Source organism: Lepus europaeus, chromosome 18 (assembly GCF_033115175.1).
Source record: "Lepus europaeus isolate LE1 chromosome 18, mLepTim1.pri, whole genome shotgun sequence".
NCBI classification, from domain to species: domain Eukaryota; kingdom Metazoa; phylum Chordata; class Mammalia; order Lagomorpha; family Leporidae; genus Lepus; species Lepus europaeus.
In genome coordinates this window covers 19,911,580-19,935,412 of record NC_084844.1, presented here as the reverse complement: position 1 = coordinate 19,935,412, position 23,833 = coordinate 19,911,580, and the positions used below count along the sequence as shown (strand labels likewise).

General features: G+C 54.9%; 1 protein-coding gene across 1 annotated transcript; it reads left to right on the top strand.

Annotated features, from left to right (window-relative positions):
- The first annotated feature begins 12,476 nt into the window (after window positions 1-12,476).
- On the top strand, window positions 12,477-22,854 carry G6PC1 (glucose-6-phosphatase catalytic subunit 1). The gene is made up of 5 exons (XM_062174898.1): window positions 12,477-12,790; window positions 16,198-16,307; window positions 17,783-17,888; window positions 19,277-19,392; window positions 21,203-22,854. Exons 1-5 carry the CDS (start codon window positions 12,555-12,557, stop codon window positions 21,712-21,714), a joined length of 1,080 nt encoding a protein of 359 aa, XP_062030882.1. The 5' UTR covers window positions 12,477-12,554; the 3' UTR covers window positions 21,715-22,854.
- The last annotated feature ends 979 nt before the right edge of the window (window positions 22,855-23,833 follow it).

The following is a 23,833-nucleotide window of genomic DNA, read 5'->3' as shown; positions in this document are numbered from 1 at the left end:
GCCACCTCCATGGGAGACCTGAATGGATTTCCAGGCTCGTGGCTCCGGCTTGGCCCAGACCAAGCTGTTGCAGGCATCAGGAGAGTGAATCAGTTCTCTCTCTTGCTCACTCACTCTCTCTATCTCTCTGCCGTTCAAATAAACAAATCTTGAAACGCAAAAGAGAGATACTCTATCAAGGTGAGGGTACACTAATCATTGCGCATTGAGTCATTGGATTGGTTCCAATTTGCTATCAAGTGAAAGAATGACCCATTGGACCTTGGTTTGGACAATGACTTTTATACTCACATGTTGAGGTGGATTCATTTCTGAGAGGAAGAGCGTGGTGAGGGCAAGAGGCACAGAGTCACCACACAGACCCTAGGACTCAGGTAAAAGCTGCCCAGAGGCGAGCAGCCTGCAGACTCATTTATTTCAGTTGCTACAGCAGCTTATATAGTCAAGGCAGCCAATCCAGTCAAAGGGCGGTCTATGTCCTAACCAATAACACCCTGTTGCCAGGCAGTTTCCAAAGCCATCCAATCACAGCCTGTTGCCAGGCAGGCTCTGTTGTCATGTGGTTTCCAAAACCATCCAATCACAGCCTATTGCCAGGCAGTTTCTGTTGCCAGCAGCCATCTTGACATGGCCTTCTCATTCCACCACACTCACAGACTCAGAATTGAAAGGGACTTTGGGTCATCTTGGCCCAACCTTGGGGCCTCCATGGCCTTAAGGAAGTACCTAGCCCATCTGAGCCCAACTCCTTATCTGCAACATGATTGCCTGTTTGAATCACTTGGAAGCCTTTTAGGCTACCGTAGGTTTTTCTGATGCTGCAAGGTTCTTCCACAGCCTCGCCTGCTGTGCACCAAAGGAACTGTTTGGAGATGCTGAGGTCCAGATAGGCTTCCCCCTCATGCTCTTCCCTTTCCTGGTCATACAGTGAAACCATGTCTGGGGAGAGATCCAAGGGGAGACGCTCGGAGCTGTCCGTGCAACACCGAGGCCGTTGTTTCATTGTCTTTGACATAAGTGCAGGAACATGTTCCCCAGGCACTGTGTCTGGTGCTGGGGGCACAGAGGAAGCCAGACAGACGCTTGTAGCCCACTGCCTGTTAGGCCCACCGCTAAACAGGAAAACCTCTTGAGGGCTCCTGGAGATGGGAGCCAGCCCCGGCCTCCTCCTGCCTCATCTCCCTCTCTGAAGCTTCTTCCCCTTCCCCCAGACTCCGCCCCCAGCTTCCTGGAGCCACCACGATGGAGGCGCACGGGTTCCGCCTCCTCCTGCATGTCTTCCACGCTCCTTGGCGTTAGCTTCCGTGGGCCAGGATACCAGGGGTCTGTCCCTCTGAGGACCCACAGGAATGTGACGGTCTCCAGCCAGTTGTCCATTACTGTAAGCAAGTGCTTGGGGCCCATAACTTTACAAAGACAAGAGGTTTCTTTAGCTCGCAGCTCTGGAAGTCGAAGGGCTTGGCACCGGCACCAGCTCGGCTCAGTGAACAGCAGGAACCTATGCGAGAGGGGGAGAGCGCAGCACCAGGTGGGAAGCCGACAAGGGGTTTGGGGTCAGGCTCAGGCTTTTCTAACAGCTCATTCTCGCGAGAGCTGCCTCGGGGAACCACTAGAGCTGCAGCCACCTCTTCCAAGGGCAGTGCTGCCAATGACCTGGGGGCCTCAGATCGGGCCCAGCTCCAACACCCCCGCCCCGAGGGCCAGGCTCCAGGCTCCCAACACACAAACCTGTAGGGGACACGCCCTCCAGACCGGAGCGGTGATGTCTGTGACAAGGAGAAGCCAGGGGCCTGCAGACACCTCGGCTGGTGATGTCCCTCTGTGGCCCCAGTCGACCCTCGCAGCAACCTTGAGGCAGATGCTATCCTTCCCATTTCCTCGATGAGGATGCCAAGACTCCGAGATATTCGCCTGCCTGCTTGGTGAAGCTGGGGCTGGGACTGAACCCAGGTCTCTGTGGAGATGCCTCGCCGCCCTCCCCTGCTCCTTTTTGCTGCCTGGGAGACCTATTTGGAGAACGACAATGTCGTAGTGTTTGAGAAGCACTTGGCACCTGATCAGCCCACCAGGAACCCGAGCAGGTGAGTGGACACACAATGGACGAGAGCAGAAATGTGCCTCCTCACAGTGGCTCAGTTACTTGTAAGTAAGTTGTTGCCTTTTTTTTTTTTTAGATGCCTTTTTTTGGTAAGATTGATTTATTTATTTGAAAGTCATAGTTACACAGAGAGCGGAGAGGCAGAGAGAGAGAGGTCTTCCATCCACTGGTTCACTCCCCAAATGGCTGCAATGGCCAGAGCTGAGACAATCTGAAGCCAGGAGCAAGGAGCTTCTTCCAGGTCTCCCACGCAGGTGCAGGAGCCCAAGGACTTGGGCCATCTTCCACTGCTTTTCCAGGCCATAGCAGAGAGGTGGATCAGAAGTGGAGCAGCTGGATCTAGAATTGGGAGCCCATATGGGATGCCAGCACTTATGGCCAGGGCATTAACCCGCTGCACCACAGTGCTGGCCAAGTTGTTGCCCGTTGCCCTTTTTTTTTTTTTTTTTTTGAACAGGCAGAGTGGACAGTGAGAGAGAGAGAGACAGAGAGAAAAGTCTTCCTTTGCCGTTGGTTCACCCTCCAATGTCCGCCGCGGCCGGCGTGCTGTGGCCGGTTCACCATGCGGATCCGAAGCCAGGAGCCAGGTGCTTCTCCTGGTCTCCCATGCAGGTGCAGGGCCCAAGCACTTGGGCCATCCTCCACTGCACTCCCGGGCCACAGCAGAGAGCTGACCTGGAAAAGGGGCAACCAGGACAGAATCCGGCGCCAAGTTGTTGCCTTTTAAAAAGCCATTTCACAGGGCCGACGCTGTGGCGTAGTGAGTAAAGCTGCTGCTTGCAAGTGCTGACATCCCATATGGGCGCCGGTTTGAGTCCCAGCTGCTCCACTTCCAATCCAACGCTCTGCTGTGGCCTGGGAAAGCAGTAGAAGATGGCCCAAGTGCTTGGGTCCCTGCACCCACGTGGGAGACCTGGAAGGGCTCCTAGCTTCAGATCGGCCCAGTTTCAGCCACTGTGGGCATTTGGGGAGTGAACCAGCAGATGGAAGACCTCTCTCTCTCTCTATGTCTATGTCTCTACCTCTTTCTGTAACTCTGCCTTTCAAATAAATAAATAAACCTTAAATAAATAAATAAATAAATGACCTTAAAAAATTAAAAAGCCATTTCAGATATGACCACCGCAGCAGGGAAGGCTCAGACAGACAGATTCTGAGTGGACAGTGGCTCACAGGCCGAGCTGAAACGTGGTTCCCAAGGACAGTCTTGACACGCGGAGACCAAGCCTTTCCTCTCCAGAGCGGACCTGGGCCATCTTCCCCCAGGTCACCCGGCAGAGGTCGCAGGAAGGAGGAGAAGAGACTGGAGGTTTTCTGGCAGGTGAATGTTGGCAGGGCTGCAGATCGGTCCCAGGGACAGCCTGGGAAAAAAGGGGCGGAGCCGGAGGTGGACCACAAGGGCGGGGGAGGGGTTGAAGCACAGGCTGGGGCATGGCGCCATGAGATAAAGCCAGATCGGGTGCGGGTGTGCGAGGGCATTTGGGAGACAGCAAGGCAGCGCGGTAATGCCTTCCTCACTCTGGGTAAGCAGAGGTGGTGTGGCAATGCTCAACAGCGTGGCTTCGGCAGCTACGTGGCCACGGACTGGATCCCACAAACATGACCTTGGACAAGTTACCTAACTTCTCCGTTCCTCACCTGTAATACAAGGACAACAAAATCTGCTTCGGGACTTTTATGAGAATAGATGAGCTGATCCATGCGATTTTCTAAAACTAGTCCCTAGGATACAGTCAGTGTTCATCAAATGCTCGCTCTTATTTAGCTGTTTGCTGACCAGTGTCCACCCGGTGTTGCAGTTGCTATGGAAGAAACAGCCTTAGGGGTTTGCATTGGGTTCGATGTTAAGATGTTGCTTGGGGCGCCTGCCTGCCATCTGGGGTGATGGTTCAAGTCCCAGCTCTTCCACTTCTGATCCAGCTTCCGGCTAATATGCATGCTGGGAGCCAGCAGAGGATGAGGGTTCAACTGTCTGGGCTCCTGCTATTCACATGGGAGACCTGGATTAGGTTCTAGGCTCCTGGCTTCAGCCTGGCCCAGCCCTGGCTGATGTGGCCATTTGGGGAGTGAAGCATCAATGGAAGCTTTCTCTCTCTCTCTCTCTCTCTCTCTGCCTTTCAAATAAAAGAGAAAACTAAATTTTAAAAAAATTAAATGAAACAATCCTAAAACATAAAAACGTACTGGCTTGAAAGAGCAAACCCTCTTCCGTCACTCAGGGTTCTGTGGGCTGGTGTCTGGGCCAGCTCTGCTGCACAGTTCTGCAGGTGGGTTCTCCTGGGGTCCCTCACACTGCTGCAGGAGTCGGGCGGATGGGCCGAGGCTGGGTAGTCCACGACCGCCTCACTCACAGGCCTGGGGCTGCGGCTTCCAGTGGGCTGTCCACTGCAGGGCAGGGTTCCAACCGTAGCCCGAAGAGAGCAAACCCTGCAGAGCCTCTGCTTGCATCACGTTTGCGGACGTCCCATCAGCCATGAGAGACACCAGGTAAGGACTGACGCACATACTTCATTGTCTTGATGGGGAGAGAGGCTAAGGGGTGCGTGTCAGGAGCAGGGCCCCTTCTCAGCCATCTGAACAGTCCCCCACGCTGGCACCACACACGTCAGCAGGGCTCAGGTCTGGAGTCTGCAAGGGAGGCCTTCTTGGCACTCAGAGCTCTGGATAAAAGGCAGAGGGGGCAGGACAACTGGACCGCGGGGTTTGAATGTGATAAGCAGGTGCCCTAAGGTAGGAACCGTGAAGCACCAGGCAAGTTCAAACCCGAGTGGCCTTTCACACTGGATGGCAGATGGACGTCAGCAGCTTGGGAAGGTTTTATTAGCTTGATCCGGAATTATGGCTGGAATTAGGACGCGAGGAATTACTGGAAATGACATTGCAGGCAGAGGGAAGACCAAAGTTAGGAAAATCAAGGCATGTTTAGGAAATCCAAACCCATCTAGTTTGGGTGTGGGGGCCAAGGCATAAGACTAGGGAGATAAGCTGGGGTCTGACTGCACGTGAACTTGGGTTTGAACTTCTTTCTGTAGGCAGTGGGCAGCCACTGTTTCCCAGAGGACGAGTGCAGAGGACTCCTTTGCCTACAGAACGGCTCGGATGGAGAGTGAGGAGGGAAGCAGGAGACCGTTAGGCAGGGAAGGGTCTCGTGGGTGGAGAGAGGATGGGCCAGGAGCAGCGAGAGTAGCAAATGCAAGGAAGGACTCAGGCGTTTAGCTCTGTGGTTAAAAAGCCACGTAAGACTCCCACCTCCCCCAGCGGAGTAGCTGGGTGTTACTTCTGGCTCCAGGTCCCGACTCCAGCTTCCACCAATGGGGATCCTGGGCGGCAGCACTGGTGGCTCAAGTCGTTGGGTTCCTGCTGCCCACACGGGACAGCAGCATGTGGGACTCTCAGCTTCAGCTGACCCAGTGCTGGCCACTCACTGCACGCATCTGGGGAGTGAACCAGCAGATGGGAGCGCTCTCTGTTTCAGTGTCTGCCTTTCAGATAAATAAATGGCCCGTAGAGAGCTCCTGATGGGTCACTGCGGATGGGGCACGAAGAAGCGCCCGAGGTGATTCCCAGCTGTCGGGCTCCGTGCCTGTAGGATGGCAGGGGCAAGGGAGATCCATCGCCCTAACAGGAACAGTCTGGGCGAAGAGCAGACTGGGTGGAAATTATGGCTGTGGGGTGCGTATAGGACATCCACGTGATGCCCAGATGGGGCTCAGCACCGCATGACCATGGACGGAGGTGGAGGAAGAGTAGAGCTTGCCGGGGCTGGGTGAACGCCGCGGCTCACGGCGGTCACCCATTGGGTGTGAACTGGAGACAGAAGCAGGAAAGAGGCCAGCCCGCGGGTCTGATGCTGAGAAGGCCGTGCTCAGGCAGGGGAGGCTGGAGTCACGCAGAGTTTAAGAGGAAGCAGCAGGCATCCTGCTGTCTCACTTCACGGCAGGAGAGACCCCCGGACCCAGGAGACCCTGGCGCCCGCCTTCCTTTCCACTTCAAACCCACTAAGATGAACAAATCTTTATACTCTTCAGAACAAAGCAGGCGCTGCTGTTCCTGTCTGCTCCAAAGGAGGGAGGGAGGCAGGCTGGGCCCTCCTGCCCTGCTCCCTGTCTGCCAGCCAGAGGCCAGGCCCCGTCAGGACCCGTGTCCAGGGAGCCAGGCGGGCGTTGGCCAGACGGTCGACTTCCTACAGGGCCCTGCTGTGTTTTCACAGCTCAGAACCGTCCCACAGCGCGTGCACACACATGCGCGCACACGCACGGCCGCCTGCCAGCCCCGAGGCGGGGGTGCAGCCTCACTAACCTCACTGTATTCGTGATACTTCTGAGCCCTGGCCTGGGAGCTCTCCGAGTGGCGCAGTGTGGGTGAAATGGCTCCAAGACCATTAATTAGGATAATTTCCTGACTATGGCCCCAGCCCGGCTCCAGAAGAGGGAAAGACTAATAACTGGCCATGGAAAGTGGGCATTGGCGTGGATGGAATTTCCCCAGCTGTTCAAGAAAGGGCTGATTAAAGGACAGGCACAGAGCTGCGGGCGGGACCAGGGGGACTGCAGGAGCGGGGAGGGCCGAGGGGACCTGGCTGGGGACCAGGCTCTGGCAGGCGCTGGGCCCCTCGGACCCCCGGGTCTGGGCTTGGAAGGTGTCCGTGGGTAAGAGGAAGAGTGACTTCACAGAATATTCTTTCCAATCTTTGTTTTTAGCCACGTGAAAGGATTATTTTTGAAAATATTTCCATTTTAAAAATAGGACCATGGTTATCTTTTCCTTCCGGCAATAATGCATACTAATAATTATCTTCTGTGAGATAATCAGAAGTCAGCATTCCCTCGCTGACGGCAGACGCGGCAATGTCAAGGCTACAAGGAGGGCGAGGGTCTCCAGTCTCATTTCACAGACGACAAAACTAGAACCTCTGAACCAAGCACCTGCCCCGGCTGTCTGGTTCTCACATCTTCCTCTTGGTTCTACGATGTCTTCTAAGCCCTGGGATGGCAGCGGGGGCGGGGGGGCAGTCTCCCGGGCTGCCTGTGGGAAGGGTGGGTGTTTCAGGCGCAGGATGCGCCTTCTGCCCCACGCCCGCCTCACCCCTCCCAGCCCCTACCTCCCAGTCGCCCAGAAGCTCAGCTGTGGCCTGGATCCCTTCCTCTCCTCCTTCTCCATTTTTTTTTTAAAGATTTATTTAATTATTTGAAAGGCTGAGTTACAGAGAGCCAGAGGCAGAGGTAGAGAGAAAGAGAGGTCTTCCGTCTGCTGGTTCACTCCCGAGATGGTCACAATGGGTAGAGTTGAGCTGATCCGAAGCCAGGAGCCAAGAGCTTCTTCCAGGTCTCCCATGTGGGTGCTGGGGCCCAAGCACTTGTGCTGTCTTCTACTGCTTTCCCAGGCCATAGCAGAGAGCTGGACTGGAAGAGGAGCAGCTGGGGCCGGCGCCGTGGCTCAACAGGCTAATCCTCCACCTTGTGGCGCCGGCACACCGGGTTCTAGTCCCAGTCAGGGCGCCGGATTCTATCCCGGTTGCCCCTCTTCCCGGGAAGGCAGTGGAGGATGGCCCAAGTGCTTGGGCCCTGCACCCACATGGGAGACCAGGAGAAACACCTGGCTCCAAGCTTCGGATCAGTGCGATGCGCTGGCTGCAGCGGCCATTGGAGGGTGACCCAATGGCAAAAAGGAAGACCTTTCTCTCTCTCTCACTATCCACTCTGCCTGTCAAAAAAAAAAAAAAAAAAAAAAAAAAGAAGAGGAGCAGCTGGGACTCAAACCAGCGCCCAAATGGGATGCCGGCACTGTAGGTGGCAGCCTTACCTGCTACGTCACAGTGCCAGCCCCTCCCCACCCCAATTCTTCCAAAGCACCAGTGGTCTGCAGCCAAGAGGAACAGCAGTTTGGAGCAAGATCCCCAGCTCCAGGCCACTTCCCTTCCCTCCTCAGCTTAGCTGTCCTGCGTCCCTGGGGTGCAGATGAGGACAAGGGGGAAATGAGCCTTTTCCAAACCATCCTGACCATATTTTATTTTGGGAAACCTCCTTCCCTGGCCGCTGCCTGGCCAGTGCCCCGCTGACAAAGTTTAACTCCTGCAGGAAGGGTCGAATTTGACAGCGAGAGCGCAGGGTCGATGGAGCGCACATGGAGAAGAGCCACGCGTGTGTGTGTGTGTGTGTATAGGAGCCGGCTGGCTGTTTGTGGAAACAGGATATCTGCTGACAGCTGCTCCCAGGGAGGGGGTTGAGGAAGAGGGCGGGGAGGGAGAGGAAGGGCAGTCTGGGATTCCCATAACAGTGCAAGGGTTTCATCTGGGGTCCGGTCGAGGCAGCCCCTGGAGTGGCAGGAGGCGGGCAGCCAGGAGGGAGCTGCTAGCTGTTTGCCATGAAGCAAATGCTTCCAGGGAGGTTTTTCCTGTGGACAAAATGTACAGCACACCCTGCCATCCATGCGTCCCCCAGCTGGCGAACAGATGCTCAGTTCAAGGTCCTGAAGCTGAACTTTCTCACTGCCAGAGATAAGTCAGCCATTCCCATGCCTAGCAATGATTAAGCTGCCTCTCCCTGCGCCTGTTTTCCTCAACGTGTTTTTTCTACCAGGTGAACTAACCGGGTCACTCACTCAGGAGGTGACGGCAGCTGCATGGCCAGTTTCTAGTGTCTACCACCATCCATGTCCCCCACCGATCCCTTGGGAGGGAAAGACCCCAAACAAGTAAAGACGTCATCATCACCACCATCATTATCACCATAAGTCAACCTACGCATATTGCCGTTTGGGCTGCGTCCCTTCAGAGACGTCTTTGCGCTGCTCCAACAGAAGCTGTGGCTGGAAGCGAGGCTTGTACCCCTGCTATGCGGTGGCCACAAGACCCATTGCACGGGTAACAGCTACGTAGAGGCAGCTCCTCTCTTAGAACCCAGGGCCCCAGACAGACTGCGGGAGTCAGCTATAGAAAAACAAAGTCAGACTTCCTACTGGTAAGAAATGCACATGGAGTAGACGGTGGCTTCTTCCCCCTCTCTGCTTTCCCACTGGTAAATAAACTTGTTCGCTTTAATGCGTCAATTCTATTCCAGGCAAAGGAAGGTGCCAGGACCCTGGAGGCAGCTGTAGTTGTTTTTTTAAGTTTTATTTTGTTTATTTATTTGAAAGGCACAGTGACAGAGAGAGAAGGGGAGAGAGAGAGATTTTCCATCTGCTGGTTCACTCCCCAAATGCCTACAACAGTTGGGGTAGGGCCAGGCCAAAGCCGGGAGCCAGGAATTCCATCTGGGTGTCTCACATGGTGGCAGGGGCCCAAGGACGTGAGCCATCTTCTGCTGCCTCGCAGAAGCATTAGCAGGGAGCTGGATGGGAAGAACAGCCGGGACTTGAGCCGGGGCTCGGAGAGATTCCGACGTTGCAAGCAGCTACGTAGCCCGATGCTGGGACACCCGCCCAGCTGCACTCACTTGACACAGCCCAGCGTGTACCTCCTGGGACCTCCTTCATGTTTCTCTTAAAACCAGAACATGGAGAGAATGCTGGAGGCTCTGCTGGGAGGCTGACCGAGAGGAGCCCAAAGAATCTTCCATGGCGCTGCTTCCCAGACACTGTGGCTCACTTCCCCAGAAGGGTCTCGAGCCTTCCCTGCGAGGATAGAACAGCAGTGGGCTCACGTCTGTCCCGCCCACACTGTGTTTCCCAGCAGAAGGATGTGCCCGCTTACACGATGGTGCCAGTGTCTCTGGCTCTCGAGGTCTCAGGAACAAGCACCACTCACTTTGAGCTCCTCGGAGAGCCAGGCACATGATCTGCCCAGGAGATGTCAGTGGAATTAAACTGGAGGAATTCCTGAAAGGGGAGATGGCAGAGTCAAAAAGGGTGGGTGCATCCCCGTCTGGAGACGGTTCTTCAATTTATTTATTTATTTGAGTGGCAGAGAGATATACAGATGGAGAGAGAGAGAGAGAGATGTTCCATCTATTCTCCCCGAAATACCCGCAGTGGCCCAGGCTGGGCCCTGCCAAAGCCCAGCCCTTGGGACTCAATCCAGGTCTCCCATGTGGGTGGGAGGGACCCAGCTACTCCGGTGCTCACCACTGCCTCCCAGGGTGCGCACTGGCGGAAGCTGCAGGCCACGCCTTTACCGGCTAAGCCGCAGCGCCGGCCCCTGCAGACGGGTCTTCAAATGAGCTAGTTCTCAGCAAAACCTCCAGTGACTCGAACGCTTCATGCACAACACTCACCCTGCGAGCCACACGACCCTGGAGGTCACACAGTGTCTCTTATCGGCCGCCTCTCTGAGCAGCACAGATCCCCGAGGGGCGCACCTCCTTCTACAGGTGCTAAATCTTTGCTGGAGGAAGCAGGAAGGGACAGGAAGGTGGAGAGCTGGGATCTAGCAGTCACATGATGGGATCCACAGCTTCTCTGACCAAAGGGGTCCCCCTGCCTGGCGGGCAGCCTGCCAGAGACTCTGCCCGGGCCTCTGAATGCCCAGACTGGGATATCAGCTCCACCTGGGGTCCTCATCAACACCAGCATTCTCTGTGAGGCTCCCAGAGAGATACACTGAGCACACGAGGCACCCCACCCGCCGCGGGGGCCCTGGCTCCAACAGCCTCGTGGCGAGCTGCACACTGGCCTTTGGATGTTTTGTCAGAGAACCGTCCCTGCTTGTCCTCGACTCACCTCGGGCTATGGAAAGCCCAGCCCCAGGGAACAGCACAGAAGTTACTCAGCACTTTCTAGGAAGATCCGTCCGTCTCGAGGGAAGAGGTGGTCTCTGGCCCTGCAGGCGGGCGGCTCAGAACACTCTCGTCCCACCCCTCCAACCACAAGACACACGCTTCCCTGGCAGCCCAGTTACCACCACCGCGGCACCTGCTCTCCAGGCCAGGTGTGGCAGGATAAGGCTGCTGGGGCCACAGGGACAGGGCGGCCCAGGGCAATTAGGGGAGCCACGGGGGGTGGGGGTGGGAGTGGGGGGAGGGCTGAGACCCCACAATGCACCTCCTGGGTGATGTTTTAATCATTTTCAGCAGGAAAATGTCAACCTCTGCTACAGACCCAGGAGCCCTGGGCTTTCCCTTGTCCCCAACCTGTCAATATGGACTTACTGATGGGAAACACAGGGAAAATTTTTACAAGTTTCATTCCCCCACCCCACCCCACCCCACCCCAGCTGCTATCCTGGAAAACGCACGACTTTGTCACCTGATTCATTCCCCTGCTCCATTCTGAGTCCCAGGAGACGCAAGGCACTGATTAATTCATTGAATGACCTTAAAGTCAGGGCCTGGGAGGGAGATTCATATGTATTTGGAAGCTCAGGCTGCAGCAGCCATTTTTCAAAAATAACTGGAACTTTCTAACGCTTTCTCCAGAGCCACCAGTCACCAGCTTGCTGGTGTTCTGATTCCGAACCACACACACTGCTCTTTCCTGCTGCATGGGCGTACGCCCATTCTACGGCTTAAACTGGGCGGTTAAACCCTCCAAGTGCTCAGCCATACAGCTGTTCAGGGCACGCACGGCTGCATTCACAGGTGATTCTTTCCTGGCCGTAAGAGGTCTCGAGCCAACACTGGGGAAAGCGTTGTCCTAACAGGGGAGCCCCAGACCCCACTGCAGCAAGGCGACAGCTCCCAGTACGATAGAACTGGCCACGTTTTAAGATGAGTACTGGGGCCGGCACTGTGGTGCAGCAGGTTAAAGCCGCGGCCTGTAGCGCTGCCATCCCACATAGACACAGGTTCGAGTCCTGGCTGCTCCACTTCCGATCCAGCTCTCTGCTATGGCCTGGGAAAGCAGTGGAAGATGGCCCAAGTCCTTGGGTCCCTGCACCCACTTGGAAGACCCAGAAGCTCCTGGCTCCTGGCTTTGGATTAGCTCAGCTCTGGCCGTTGTGGTCATTTGAGGAGTGGACCAGTGGATGGAAGACCTCTCTCTCTCTCTCTCTCTCTCTCTCCCTGTAACTCTGTCTTTCAAATAAAAAAAAAAAAAAAAAAAAGCACGACTGCCGAACTTGCATGCCTGGAGCACCAAGGCCTCTCCGTCCTCACAGAAGTGCAGTTACAGACTTGGACGTTCAGACACCTTCCCAAGAGCCATGGTGGATTTAGACTCTGGCCTGTGCCTCTGGCCTGGTTTCGGGGCCCTGGAGGCAGCCCCTTGCACCAGGGAACAGCGTGCCAAGGTTAATCATTGGCCCCGCTGCGTGCATGGCCGATCAGGCTGTTTTTGTGTGCCTGTTTTTCTATTTTACGTAAATCACCCTGAACATGTTTGCATCGACCTACTGGTGATGCACCTTTGATCAATAGATTTTAGACAAAAGTGCTTTTTGAGTCCAAAGATCAGGGCTGGGTTGACCTGCAGACTGGATTCAGGGTGCATAAAACAGGGGCAAGGCGCAGACTGATAGTAGAGCAATCAGCACCAAGCCTGGAGCAACAGTGAGGCCCTGCCGGCCGCTCCCCGGTGCCAAGGGATGAGGATGGAGGAGGGGATGAACGCTCTCCACGACTTCGGGATCCGCTCAACGCGCTACCTGCAGGTGAACTACCAAGGCTCCCAGGACTGGTTTATCTCGGTGTCCGTGATCGCCGACCTCAGGAACGCCTTCTATGTCCTCTTCCCCATCTGGTTCCACCTGCGAGAAGCTGTGGGCATCAAACTCCTCTGGGTCGCTGTGATCGGAGACTGGCTCAACCTCGTCTTCAAGTGGTAAGAACCAGGCAGAGAGGCGCGGGGCAGGCAGGGGCTGGAACTCCCTGTCCACCTGCAGCTGCTTTCCCCGGGAGGCCCCCCGACTTTGGGTCCTCTGCAGACAGGGGGACGGCAGAGAGAAGCCGGTCAGTGAGTTCAAAATACCAGGAAGCCTATTTTGTACAGACTGAAGGAGCGGAAGGACAGGCGAATCATGAAAAGCCCCAGTTGCAGGCTTTTAGCAAAGAAGCATAGTTGTATCACTTTGAAACAGAACAAGTAACAAGAAGACAGATTCTCGAATGCAGAAGGAGAATGTGTGAAAAGGGAACAAATGATTCAGAAAGCTGTGGTGTGGGGTGACGGGAGGGAGTCCAGAGAACTGGGCTCCAGCCCTCGTCCTGCCACCTGCCAACTATGTCCTTGGAAAGAAAGTCACATCAACTCTCAGCATTTCCAGGTCTGAAAAAGTTGTGATTTATTTCACAGACAGAGAGCGAGCGAGGTCCCAGGCCCTGGGAGCTGCAAATGTCTGCAGCGGTCAGGACTGGGCTGGGCGGAAGCCGGGAGCCAGGAACTCAGCTGGGTCTCCCACGTGGACGGCAGGAACCCAACTATTTGAGCCTCCCAGGGCCTGCATGAGCACACAGCTGGGGTCACGAGGTGGGGCCGGAAAGCGAGCCCAGGCATCAAACGTGGGGCATGGGTGTCTTAATTGCTAGGCTAGACGCCCGTCCCTGAGTTTCAATTTTGTAATCTGAAATCTTGGGTTATTTCTGGAAACTGAACAATAATCATAGTTAACACCGATTAAAGACTTGGTGTCAGCTCATGTGCTGAGCGTTTGTCTGTGGGGTGGTTACCAGCATTTCAGAAATGAGGAGACCAAGCCCTGGCCTCAGGACTACATGGCGAGCCCAGCGTGTTTGGTAAACAGCAGAGCCAGGCCTGACGCCCAGGAAGGCTGGCTTCACAGGCAATGCTTTTAAGAGCTGTGTTGCATCCAGGCCTAATAACCCGGCTCTGGAGGAGAGAAGGGAAGCCCCCCTCTCAGCATCAGCTGATTTCTGCTGTGCAGCTACTCCTATTGTGGCCACATTATTCATGGTTCTGGCTTACAAAACCCAAATATTTAACAACCAATTCTTTTAAAATTTTATTTTGAGAGGCAGAGAGAGGAGAGAGAGCAAGAGCGAGAGAGAGAGAGAGAGAGAGGAGAGAAAGGGAGTCCCATCTTGTGGTTCACTCTCCAAATTCCCATAATGGCCCGGGCTGAAGTTGGGAGCCAGGGACTTATCCAGAACGTGGCCACTTCAGTCACCAGCACTGCCTCTCAGGGTCTGATCAGCAGGAAGCTGGAGTCAGGCGCTGGAGCCAGAGGAGGGTGTCTACCCCAGGCACTGATATGAGCTAAACACCCATGAACACCCCAGGCTAAACACCTGCTGCTGACAATGAACCCATGTTAGCCAGGGCTTGCTGGCTCAGCTTAACTCCAGCTTGGCCTCTCTGTCCACACGAAGGGGACCAGCTGCCTCCCAGTCCGTTATGATTTCGACAACCAACCGAGGGGCCTGAAGACCCCTTCCAGCTTGATTTTGTGGTCATAAACCATGAAACTCCTTTAGAGCAGGGAAAGATGTATCCCGTTCCGTTCCAGGGCCCAAGGCGTAGTGATGAGATGGCCGGGACCCGTGCTGAGGAAGCCAATCTCAGCTCCAGCTTGGCCTGTTCTGCAGCATGACCACGGAAAACGAAACAGGGCCTCTCCAGACACCCGAGCTCCGTGGCTTCGCTCTTGATCGGCAGAGATCAGTTAGCGGCCGTCCCTGCTGTCGGCAAGGGCTCATTGTTCCACCCTCCAGGGGAAAGGAGGCACTCTGGTTGGCCTTTGACCCCTGCTGGCACCGTGGAAACCGTTCGTGCTTTTCCACGGGAAGTGGTGTGTCTGAGACACTGTATTAAAGCAGAGAGCAGACAACGGATTCCTGGAGTTCCGTCTACATGGAGGGCGATCCTGCTGGGAACGGAGGCCCCATCCCCTGAGAGGCTGTCCTGGGCGCTGGGGCAGAGGTCAGGGGAACTCCAAGTCCAAGCTGCAAACACTAAAGGGTGCAGCCTTCCAAGACAAATTTTTCTTGTTTTTTTTGTTTTTTAAGTCATATAGCTGCTGTTATTGTGGATTTTAGGATTGAGGATTTATTTACTGATATTTGAATAGATAATATGTTCAAACAGTTCAGAATTCAAAAGTTATATAAAGGTTGTGCCATATAATTTCTCTTCCGTGCCTCTCCTAGCCACCTGCTTCCCTTTCCTGAAGGCAAAACATGCAGGTGTATTTCAAAACGCTCGTGGAAAGAGCAGGTGTTGGGGCAGCAGTTAAGGTGCTACTTGGATGCACGCGCCCATGTCGCAGGGCCTGGCTCAAGTTCTCGCTCTGCTACTCCCAGCTCAGCTTCCTGCTTCTACACAGGCGGCAGGTGACGCCTCGGTTACGTGGGTCTCTGCCACCCACATGGGAGACCCATGCTGAGTTCCAGGCTCCTGGCCTCGGCCTCACCCAATGTGGAGAGTAAATCAGTGGATGGACCCTCTCTCTGTCTCTCTGCCTTTCAAATAAAGTGAGACACAATTAAATAAATAAATAAATTTTTGTCGAGGTCATGGGAAATGGAATCAAAAGACAGGTTGTGTTTTGGTGTCCACTTGGAACACCCGTATCCCGTATCAGAGGGCCTGGGATCAGGTTCTGCCTCTACTTCTGACCCAACTTCCTGCTAATGTACCTGGGAAGCAGCAGGTGAGGATTGCTCACCTGGTCCCTGCCAACCGTGCGGAGCTCCTGGCTCCTGACTTCAGCTTGGCCCAGCCCGGGTTGTTGTGAGCAAGCGGAGAGCGAAGCAGCAGGTGGGAGATCAGTCTCTATCTTCTCTGTCTCCCTCTTTCTGCCTTTCAAATAAATAAAAACAAACAAGCTTTTTAAAAAGTTAGACATTTAAAAATTTTGACAAGTGCATAATTGTTTCATAATACACATTTTCCATGAACTGTTTTTAAATTTTTTATTTCTTTATTTGAGAGGCAGAGAGATAGCACTTCCATCCTCTGATGTGGCTGAGGCTGGGCTGGGCCGAAGCCAGGACCAAGGAACTCGATCCAGGCCTCCCACACAGGGGGCAGGGACCCAATCACTTGAGCCACCCCTGCTGCCCCTCTGGGTCTGCATTAGCAGGACGCTGGAGGCAGGGCTGAGCCTGGAGTCAGAGCCGGGTCCTCCGATTGTGGCACAGGGATGTCTTCACCCCGAGGCCAGACCTGTTCCTTGGACGTTTTGCGATACCTTCATAGACCTTTCCCTCAAGATACTCTCTCTTGGGCAAAAGCATTCCGTCAATAACTCCAGGCCCTGGTTCTTTCCGCAGGATTCTCTTCGGGCAGCGCCCATACTGGTGGGTGCTGGACACCGACTACTACAGCAACACCTCCGTGCCAGTGATAAAGCAATTCCCTGTCACCTGTGAGACCGGGCCAGGTGAGACTCCCAGCCCCGCAGACACAGGAGCTGCTCTTGCTCACTGTGGACACCTGGTAGCACTCATTGGGGGCCAAGTTGACCTTGGAGGGACACGTCGTGTCGTCCATGGGGTGTAACTCCATTTGAATTCACTCCAGCGAAGCCCCGTACTGTCTCTGAAAAATCTGCCTGCTGTTCCAGAACCCCGGCTGCGAGTCCAGAGAGGCAGGGGCACCTCCTCCCCTGACCCTGGCAAAGGGCTGGAGAGAGAGACTGCCCGTGTCCAGGGGGAGAACGCGGTAGAATCCTGGGGTCCTGGCCGTCCAGCAGCCTGACAAGTCCTCCTGAGCTGACCAGCCAGTCCCAGCCCTGCCTTTTCTTGGGTACAGCCAGCTAGATGCAGATAAATCAAATGACAGGTTTGATTTGCTTCTGTTCGCGGCAGGAGCCCCCAGCACTTCCCTCCCCGCCATGTGTCAGGGTGGGCATGGCTTCCCGAGAGACCCCGTCTCCTTAGTCATTTGCCCTCACAGACCCTTGTTCACTGCAGAGCCCACTCAGTCACTCGGCTGTTACTGAGCACCCACTGTGTCCCAGCCACGCTGCTGGGTGCCTGGGATACCTTCACCAGCGGGCAGCACAGACCCGAGGCCCCCTGCCCCTTGCGGAGCTGAGATTCCAACGAGCGGGGAGTAATATACAAGTGAAGCATGGAGGTGACCAGAGAAGGTATTTCACACAAAAAGAAGAAGAAAGAAACAGCGTCACCTCCGGGAGTCCCTAGACGGCTGACTCCAGTGCAGACTGGCAGGCTGGAGTCCCGAGACCCTCAGCGGCAGCCCTGGTGGGAGGGAGGGAGGGACTCAGTAGGGCAGAAGGAAAATGCAGGTTCAAGTCAGTCTGAACCGAGCCACATGGAGCTCTGAGTCTGGGGAGCGCTCTTCAGGGTCGCCCTGAGCTGGGTCAGGGGTCCATCTCTGATACGGGCTTGATAGTCAGCCTCGGCTCCTGGCTCCAGCTTCCTGCTGGGCCGTGGTGATGGCTCAGGCCACTGGGTCCCTGCTCGCTTGCTCTCTTCTCCCTCCCCCTCCCTCTGCCTTTCTCTCTCTAAAGAAACAATGAATGGGCGGATGACTGGAAGGATGGGAGGATGATGCCTCCTGGCAGTCTCCTGGGTGGAAGCAATTAAAAAAACCTTTCTTAACCAAAGCTCCCCTTTGTTAGTTCACTCCCCAAATGCCTGCAACTGTCAGGACCGGGCCAGGCCAAAGCCAGGGGCTTGGAACTCCATCCAGGACTCCCTATGGGTGACAGGGACCCAACTACTTGAGCCATGCTGCCTCCTGCCGTGTGCATGACTGGGAACAGGAACCAAGCCTTGAAGCCAGGCACTCCGACACGAGGTGTGGGCCTCTTACCCGCTAGACCTAACCCTGGCTCCCAGATGGAGAGCTTTGCATCTTTGAGCCACTCATCCCTTGTCCTCCCTCCAGGGAGTCCCTCTGGCCACGCCATGGGCACAGCAGGTGTGTACTACGTGATGGTCACTTCCATACTCTCCATCTTTCGGGGGAAGAAAAAGCTGACCTACAGATTTCGGTAAGAACTCACCCCTGGGCTGTGGGCGGTGGCAGGCGGGCAGGTGGGGGCTCTCCCTGCAACTGACACAACACTCGCTCCGCCGCACACCCCGGCCCATCCCCACGCCCTGGGCTGGCACTGCTAAGACTTGTGGCACTTTTGCTGAGGGTGAACAACAGAGTCACAAAATGGTAGTGCAACCCCATGTCTTACCAATAGGGAGATGCAGGCTAACACCACGGAGGGGCTTCCACAGATCAGACGGCAAGGTGGTAACAGGGCTTCCATCAAAACCTATTTCTGGAGGGTGGGTGTTGGGTGCAGAGGTTAAGTCATCACCTGGGACACCTGCGTCCCACATCGGTTTGAGTCCTGGCTACCCACTTCCAATCCAGCTTGTTGCTAATGCACAGCAGATGATGGCTCAAATGTTTGGATGCTTGCTACCCAGATTGAGTTCTGGGCTCCTGGCACTGCCTTAGCATGGCCCCAGCTGTAGTGAGCATTGGGGAGAGTGAACCAGCAGATGGAAGGCCTCTCTCCCTCTCTCTCTCTCTCTCTCTCTCTCTCTCTGCTTTTCAAATAAAATGAACACAACAGCAACAACAACAAACCAGAAAGAGAAAGTCAGTTGAAAACTAAAACAAACAAACAAAAAGCTTATTTCTGTACCAAGCAGAGTTGCCCTCTCCAGGTTAAAATAAACAGAGACCCAGACCTTCCCACTACAGGGAACCTGGGTATGCAGCTGCTGTGGAAATCCTTGATTGCCAATCAGATCAAATAGAGATGATTTGCCATTTGTCATGGGCATCATTTTTTTTTTTTCATTTTTGGAAAATTTTATTTATTTGAAAAGCAGAGATGGAGACAAACAGAGATGCAAGGAGAGAGATCGTCCATCTGCAGGTTCACTCCTCCTTTTAAAGATTTATTTATTTATTTGGAAGGCAGAGTTACGGGGGGAGGGGGGAGGAGAAGGAGAGAAGAGATCTTCCATCTACTGGATCACTCCCCGATCAGCCACAATGCCCAGGGCTGGGCCAGGCCAAAGCCAGGAGTCAGGAGCTTTTTCTGGGTCTCCCACATGGATGCAGGGGCCCAAGCACTTGGGCTGTCTTCAGCTGCTTTCCCAGGTGCATTAGCAGGGAGCCGGATCAGAAGTGGAGCAGCTGGGACTTGAACCAGGACCCACATGGGGTGCTGACGTTGCAGGCAGAGGCTTTCCCCACTACACCACAGTGCCGGCCCCTATCACAGGCATCTTTAAGCTCTTGGGCAGAGACTTAAGCTACAGAAATTCTGCTGATGGCGCCCAGGTTCGCCGGTCTCCGCCATTCCTGTCCGGGTTTTCTCTCTGTTGGAAGAGCAGAGCCTGGGTTCTGTATGACTGCCTCTCCCCGCAGGTGCTTGACCGTGGTGCTGTGGCTGGCTTTCTGGGCGGTGCAGCTGAACGTCTGTCTGTCGCGGATCTACCTTGCTGCTCACTTTCCCCACCAGGTTGTTGCTGGAGTCTTGTCAGGTATCAGCTGCTCCGGCTCCCTTCCTCTTCCCCTCCAATCCCACTTGTCCCTAATCCAGACAAAATCCCAGAATTCCAGCCATACTGTGTGGGTTATCAGCACTGTGGACATTTCACTGGGCTGAAAGTCAAGGGCGGGTGGTTTGGAAAGGTTCTTTTCTGCAGGAGTGCCCAGATCCGCTTGATGAAACATGGCCCGGAAGAGTTGCAAGTCATCAAATTAAGTCACCCAATTGAATTAGCTTGAAATGGTCAAGCTTTGCACATCTTTCGTGTCTCACTAATCTGCCACTGGGAGTGGCCTCTGATTTAGTTCTCAGAGTATCTACCAAATGCAACACATTAACACGGTGCCCTAAGAAAAGTCTTGGCTTAACTACAGTCATTCGCAAACCCAATAGTTGATCTCTTCCATAGGTTCAGAGTTTTGTATACCTGTGTTTTCTTAGAGAAAAGATTTAGGTTAAGTGTAAGAAAAGTGTGTTGATTTCGTGGGAGGCGCCCGAGTGGAAGCCCGTAAGGAAATCGTGAATTTCCTTCCCAGAGAACTAAGAGCATGCGAGGAGCGGTGTTGAAACAAGGAAAACCGCGGTCTCAGGGGACCGCAGCAGTAACAGCGGTTAGCCCCAGTGCCAGGTTTGAGGAAGGCCTGGAAGCCACGTCATGGGAAAGGCCGGGGGATGTTTAGGCTGGAGAGAACCGTCCCCTGTAGTGTGACGCCATGGAAGGAACTGAGACCAACACATGACGTGACAGAAGTCAGCATAAGGAAGGACTGCTTTGTTAAAATATTTATTTTTTATTTATTTGAAAGGCAGAGGTACAGAGAGAAGAGGAGAAGCAGAGGGAGAGGAGAGAGAGTGAGCTTCCATCTGCTGGTTCACTCCCCAGATGGCTGCACTGGGGCTAGAGCTCAGAGTCTGGCGCTTATTCCAGGTCTCCCACGTGGGTTCAGGGGCCCAAGGACTTGGGCCGTCTTCCACTGCTTTCCCAGGCCATTAGCAGGGAGCTGGATCGGAAGTGGAGCTGCCGGGACTTGAACCAGCACCCACATGTTATGCCAGCATTGCAGGCAGCAGCTTTCCCCACCACGCCACAACACCAGCATCCAAGGGAGATAACTTTCTTTCTTTCTTTCTTTTTTTTTTTTAAATTTTTTTTTTTAAATTTTTTTTTTTTTGACAGGCAGAGTGGACAGTGAGAGAGAGAGAGACAGAGAGAAAGGTCTTCCTTTTTGCCGTTGGTTCACCCTCCAATGGCCGCCGCGGTAGCGTGCTGCGGCCGGCGCACCGCGCTGTTCCGATGGCAGGAGCCAGGTGCTTCTCCTGGTCTCCCATGGGGTGCAGGGCCCAAGCACTTGGGCCATCCTCCACTGCACTCCCTGGCCACAGCAGAGAGCTGGCCTGGAAGAGGGGCAACCGGGACAGGATCGGTGCCCTGACCGGGACTAGAACCCGGTGTGCCGGCGCCGCAAGGCGGAGGATTAGCCTGTTGAGCCACGGCGCCGGCCGGGAGATACCTTTCTAACAATCAAATACACTCAAAGGTGAAAGGAGTTCTAGTGGGAGTGAGTTTTTCACTCCTAAGGGTGTTCAAGTAGAGACAGCAGGACCCCCTGTCGGGAAACCCATGCAAGTTAGGACTCTCCCATCCGAGAGTCTGCTGTGGAGCGTGTGGCTGGCGTCACACAGAGCAATCAGCTGGACAGCCCTGCAGGATGAACGGCAGGGTCACCTGTCACTCCACGCCCACTGCCGGTGAGGCCCCAGAGCCACCCCCCTTCCTCATGGCCCTTCTCTCTTCTGCCCAGGCATCGCCGTGGCCGAAGCCTTCCGCCACATCCGCGGCATCTACAATGCCAGCCTCCAGAAGTATTTTCTCATCACCTTCTTCCTGTTCAGCTTTGCCATTGGATTTTACCTGCTGCTCAAGGGGCTGGGGGTGGACCTCCTGTGGACCCTAGAGAAGGCCAAGCGCTGGTGCGAGCGGCCAGAATGGGTCCACATTGACACCACGCCCTTCGCCAGCCTGCTCAAGAACCTGGGGACCCTCTTTGGCCTGGGGCTGGCGCTCCACTCCGGCATGTACAGGGAGAGCCGCAAGGGCAAGCTGAACAGGCGGCTCCCCTTCCGGCTCGGCTGCATCGTGGCCTCCCTCGTCCTGCTGCACCTCCTTGACTTTCTGAAGCCCCCCTCCCACGTGGAGCTGGTCTTCTACGCCCTGTCTTTCTGCAAGAGTGCAGCAGTGCCCCTGGCATCCGTCAGCCTCGTCCCCTACTGCCTCGCCCGGGTGCTGGGCCAGCCACACAAGAAGTCTTTGTAAGGGCCGTGGAGTCTTTGATGACTGTGGTGAGGATTACGGGGTGGGACGAAGGTCTTGGGCCAGCCTGGTTGGAGGCCAGAGGCATTACAAGTAGCTCAGGTGACTGCCCAGTTTTGCAATCCTGGTCATACGGGCTGAGGCTACTTGAGAAAGCCTTGACTGTTAGAAGTTGGATCATTCTGGATTTTTTTTTTTCCCCCAAGACCTACTTACTTGTGCTTTGGCATGTCAGACATGCCAAAAAGTAAGACTTCCAGGTAGGGACGTGCGCAAGCCCAGGCCGGAAGTCCCAGCTGACAATGCTGACCCATGCTCGTCCTCACCAAGGAGAGGAGAAAGGTTTCGCAGGGCAAGAAGGAAGGATTGAGGAAGAGTTGGGAGCAGCCTGCATATGTGTATGCCAAGCAGTGTCCACACGGCTGTAACGGTGTTCCAGCCTGGAGACGGGGCTCTCTCAGCAGGGGCGGAGTGGCCCGGACAAGGAGTCGGCGGGCAGTGAGGGGACTCTGCCGCTGGCACTTTGCCATCGTAGATGCGTGGTCACCGTTGCTTTTACTTGGATTTCTGAATGGCTCCGGTGACCCCGATATTGCACCAGGCAGGCACAGTCGGGCACAGTCAACTTTTCTTCCACCCCCCCCCCCCGTACATCTTCCTCCTTCTAAGCCCAGATCTGTTGCCCCCAGAACGTTCCAGTGGCTCCACAGCCGCCTCGCCGGACCCCCAGATGCCTGAAGGGTGACGTTGGTGCTTTTGTAGGTTTCAGTTAAGCTCTGAAATCTTGGGCAAAATGGAAGGGAGAGAGGGTCAGGATTGCTGCTTCCGGAAGGTCACTCCAATGTTACTTCTGATTCCTGGAGGGCAAACACAACTCCTTTCTCTAGCCAAGACACCAAGAGCACATTTGTAGAGGGAAAGCCACGCTGCTCCACGTCTGTTCTCAATATCTGAGCTGATTTGCAGACTGTGTCCTTAAAGAAAAAATGCTGAAGCTATTTATTTGAGACTTTTGTTTTTGCTACTAATTAAATAGAGTATCTTGTATTATCATTCCTACCAACCATCCTGCTTTTAACATCTTTGAAAAGAAAAATACATGTGTGCAGTATTTTATGAAACAACATCTTATTTAAGAATGAAGTCTGGCTGATTGCTATCTTTTAGGTGCAGCGCGAGCCGAAGGGTCTAATTCTGGCCCAGCTCAATTTCTAGTTCTTTCTCGGTTTCCCCAAACAAACCATCTGGTTTCTCCGTGCCTCTGTGTTCCCTCTGGAGAAGGAGAGTGGTCTGTCTTGAGTTCAGCAGGAGCCCTCACACAGGGCACAGGTGGAGTCAAGCCCATCGACACAGCCCAGAACAGGGCAGAGGCAGAGCTGACCAGGCCTGGACATTAGCCACCAGGCCACAGCTCAGCCTGCCACATTCTATGGCATCAAATTGCAACTGGAAGACTGACAGGCAGCAGGACCACGAGCAAACCAAGCCACCAGGCCACGCAAGTCGTGGCAGCAGAGTGGGTGGACGCTGGGATCCACTGGTGTGAGTGGCACACTGGTGTCAGCAAGGTTCCTGGGCAGAGCTGATGACCACGCAGCGCAGGTCCCGCACCCTGGCGGCTCAGGGAGCTCAGGCTTCTCGGCATCCCGCGCTCAGGCTCCCAGCTCCAAGGGCCTCAGGTCAGCGCCATAGCCCCGGACACGGCGGCTGAGAACTTCGGAATGTGTGTACTCGGGGAAGGCTGCGGCCTCCGGCTGGATCTGGGTGCCCACAGAGAGCTAACAGTCACCCAGGGAGACAGGAAATGATGGGATCCGTCTGAATGGAGCCCCACTGCTCAGGCGGGCCCCCCGCTTGTGATTCACTTGTTCCCAGGGACCAAGTCCAAGGTCCTTGCAGGAGCCTGGCAGAAGGTAAACGGTGTCCCCACCGCATTCAATCTGGGAGGCTGATCAGGACACATAATAGCAGATGACAGCTATAGCAGGTTTGCTCTATGCCAGGCTCTGCCCCATGCGTTTCACTTCCACAGGTAACTCGCTTGGCTTTCCCAGCACCTCTGGGAGGTGGCTACTATAACTCACCCTCACATTGCACATGAACAGGCACGGAGGGGCTAGGA

Coding starts and splice junctions, on each gene's coding strand:
- G6PC1 (XM_062174898.1), top strand. CDS start 12,555: ATGAGGATGGAGGAGGGGATGAACGCTCTCCACGACTTCGGGATCCGC. Junction 17,889..19,276: donor AAGCTGACCTACAGATTTCG/GTAAGAACTCAC, acceptor CTCTCCCCGCAG/GTGCTTGACCGTGGTGCTGT. Junction 19,393..21,202: donor TGTTGCTGGAGTCTTGTCAG/GTATCAGCTGCT, acceptor TCTTCTGCCCAG/GCATCGCCGTGGCCGAAGCC.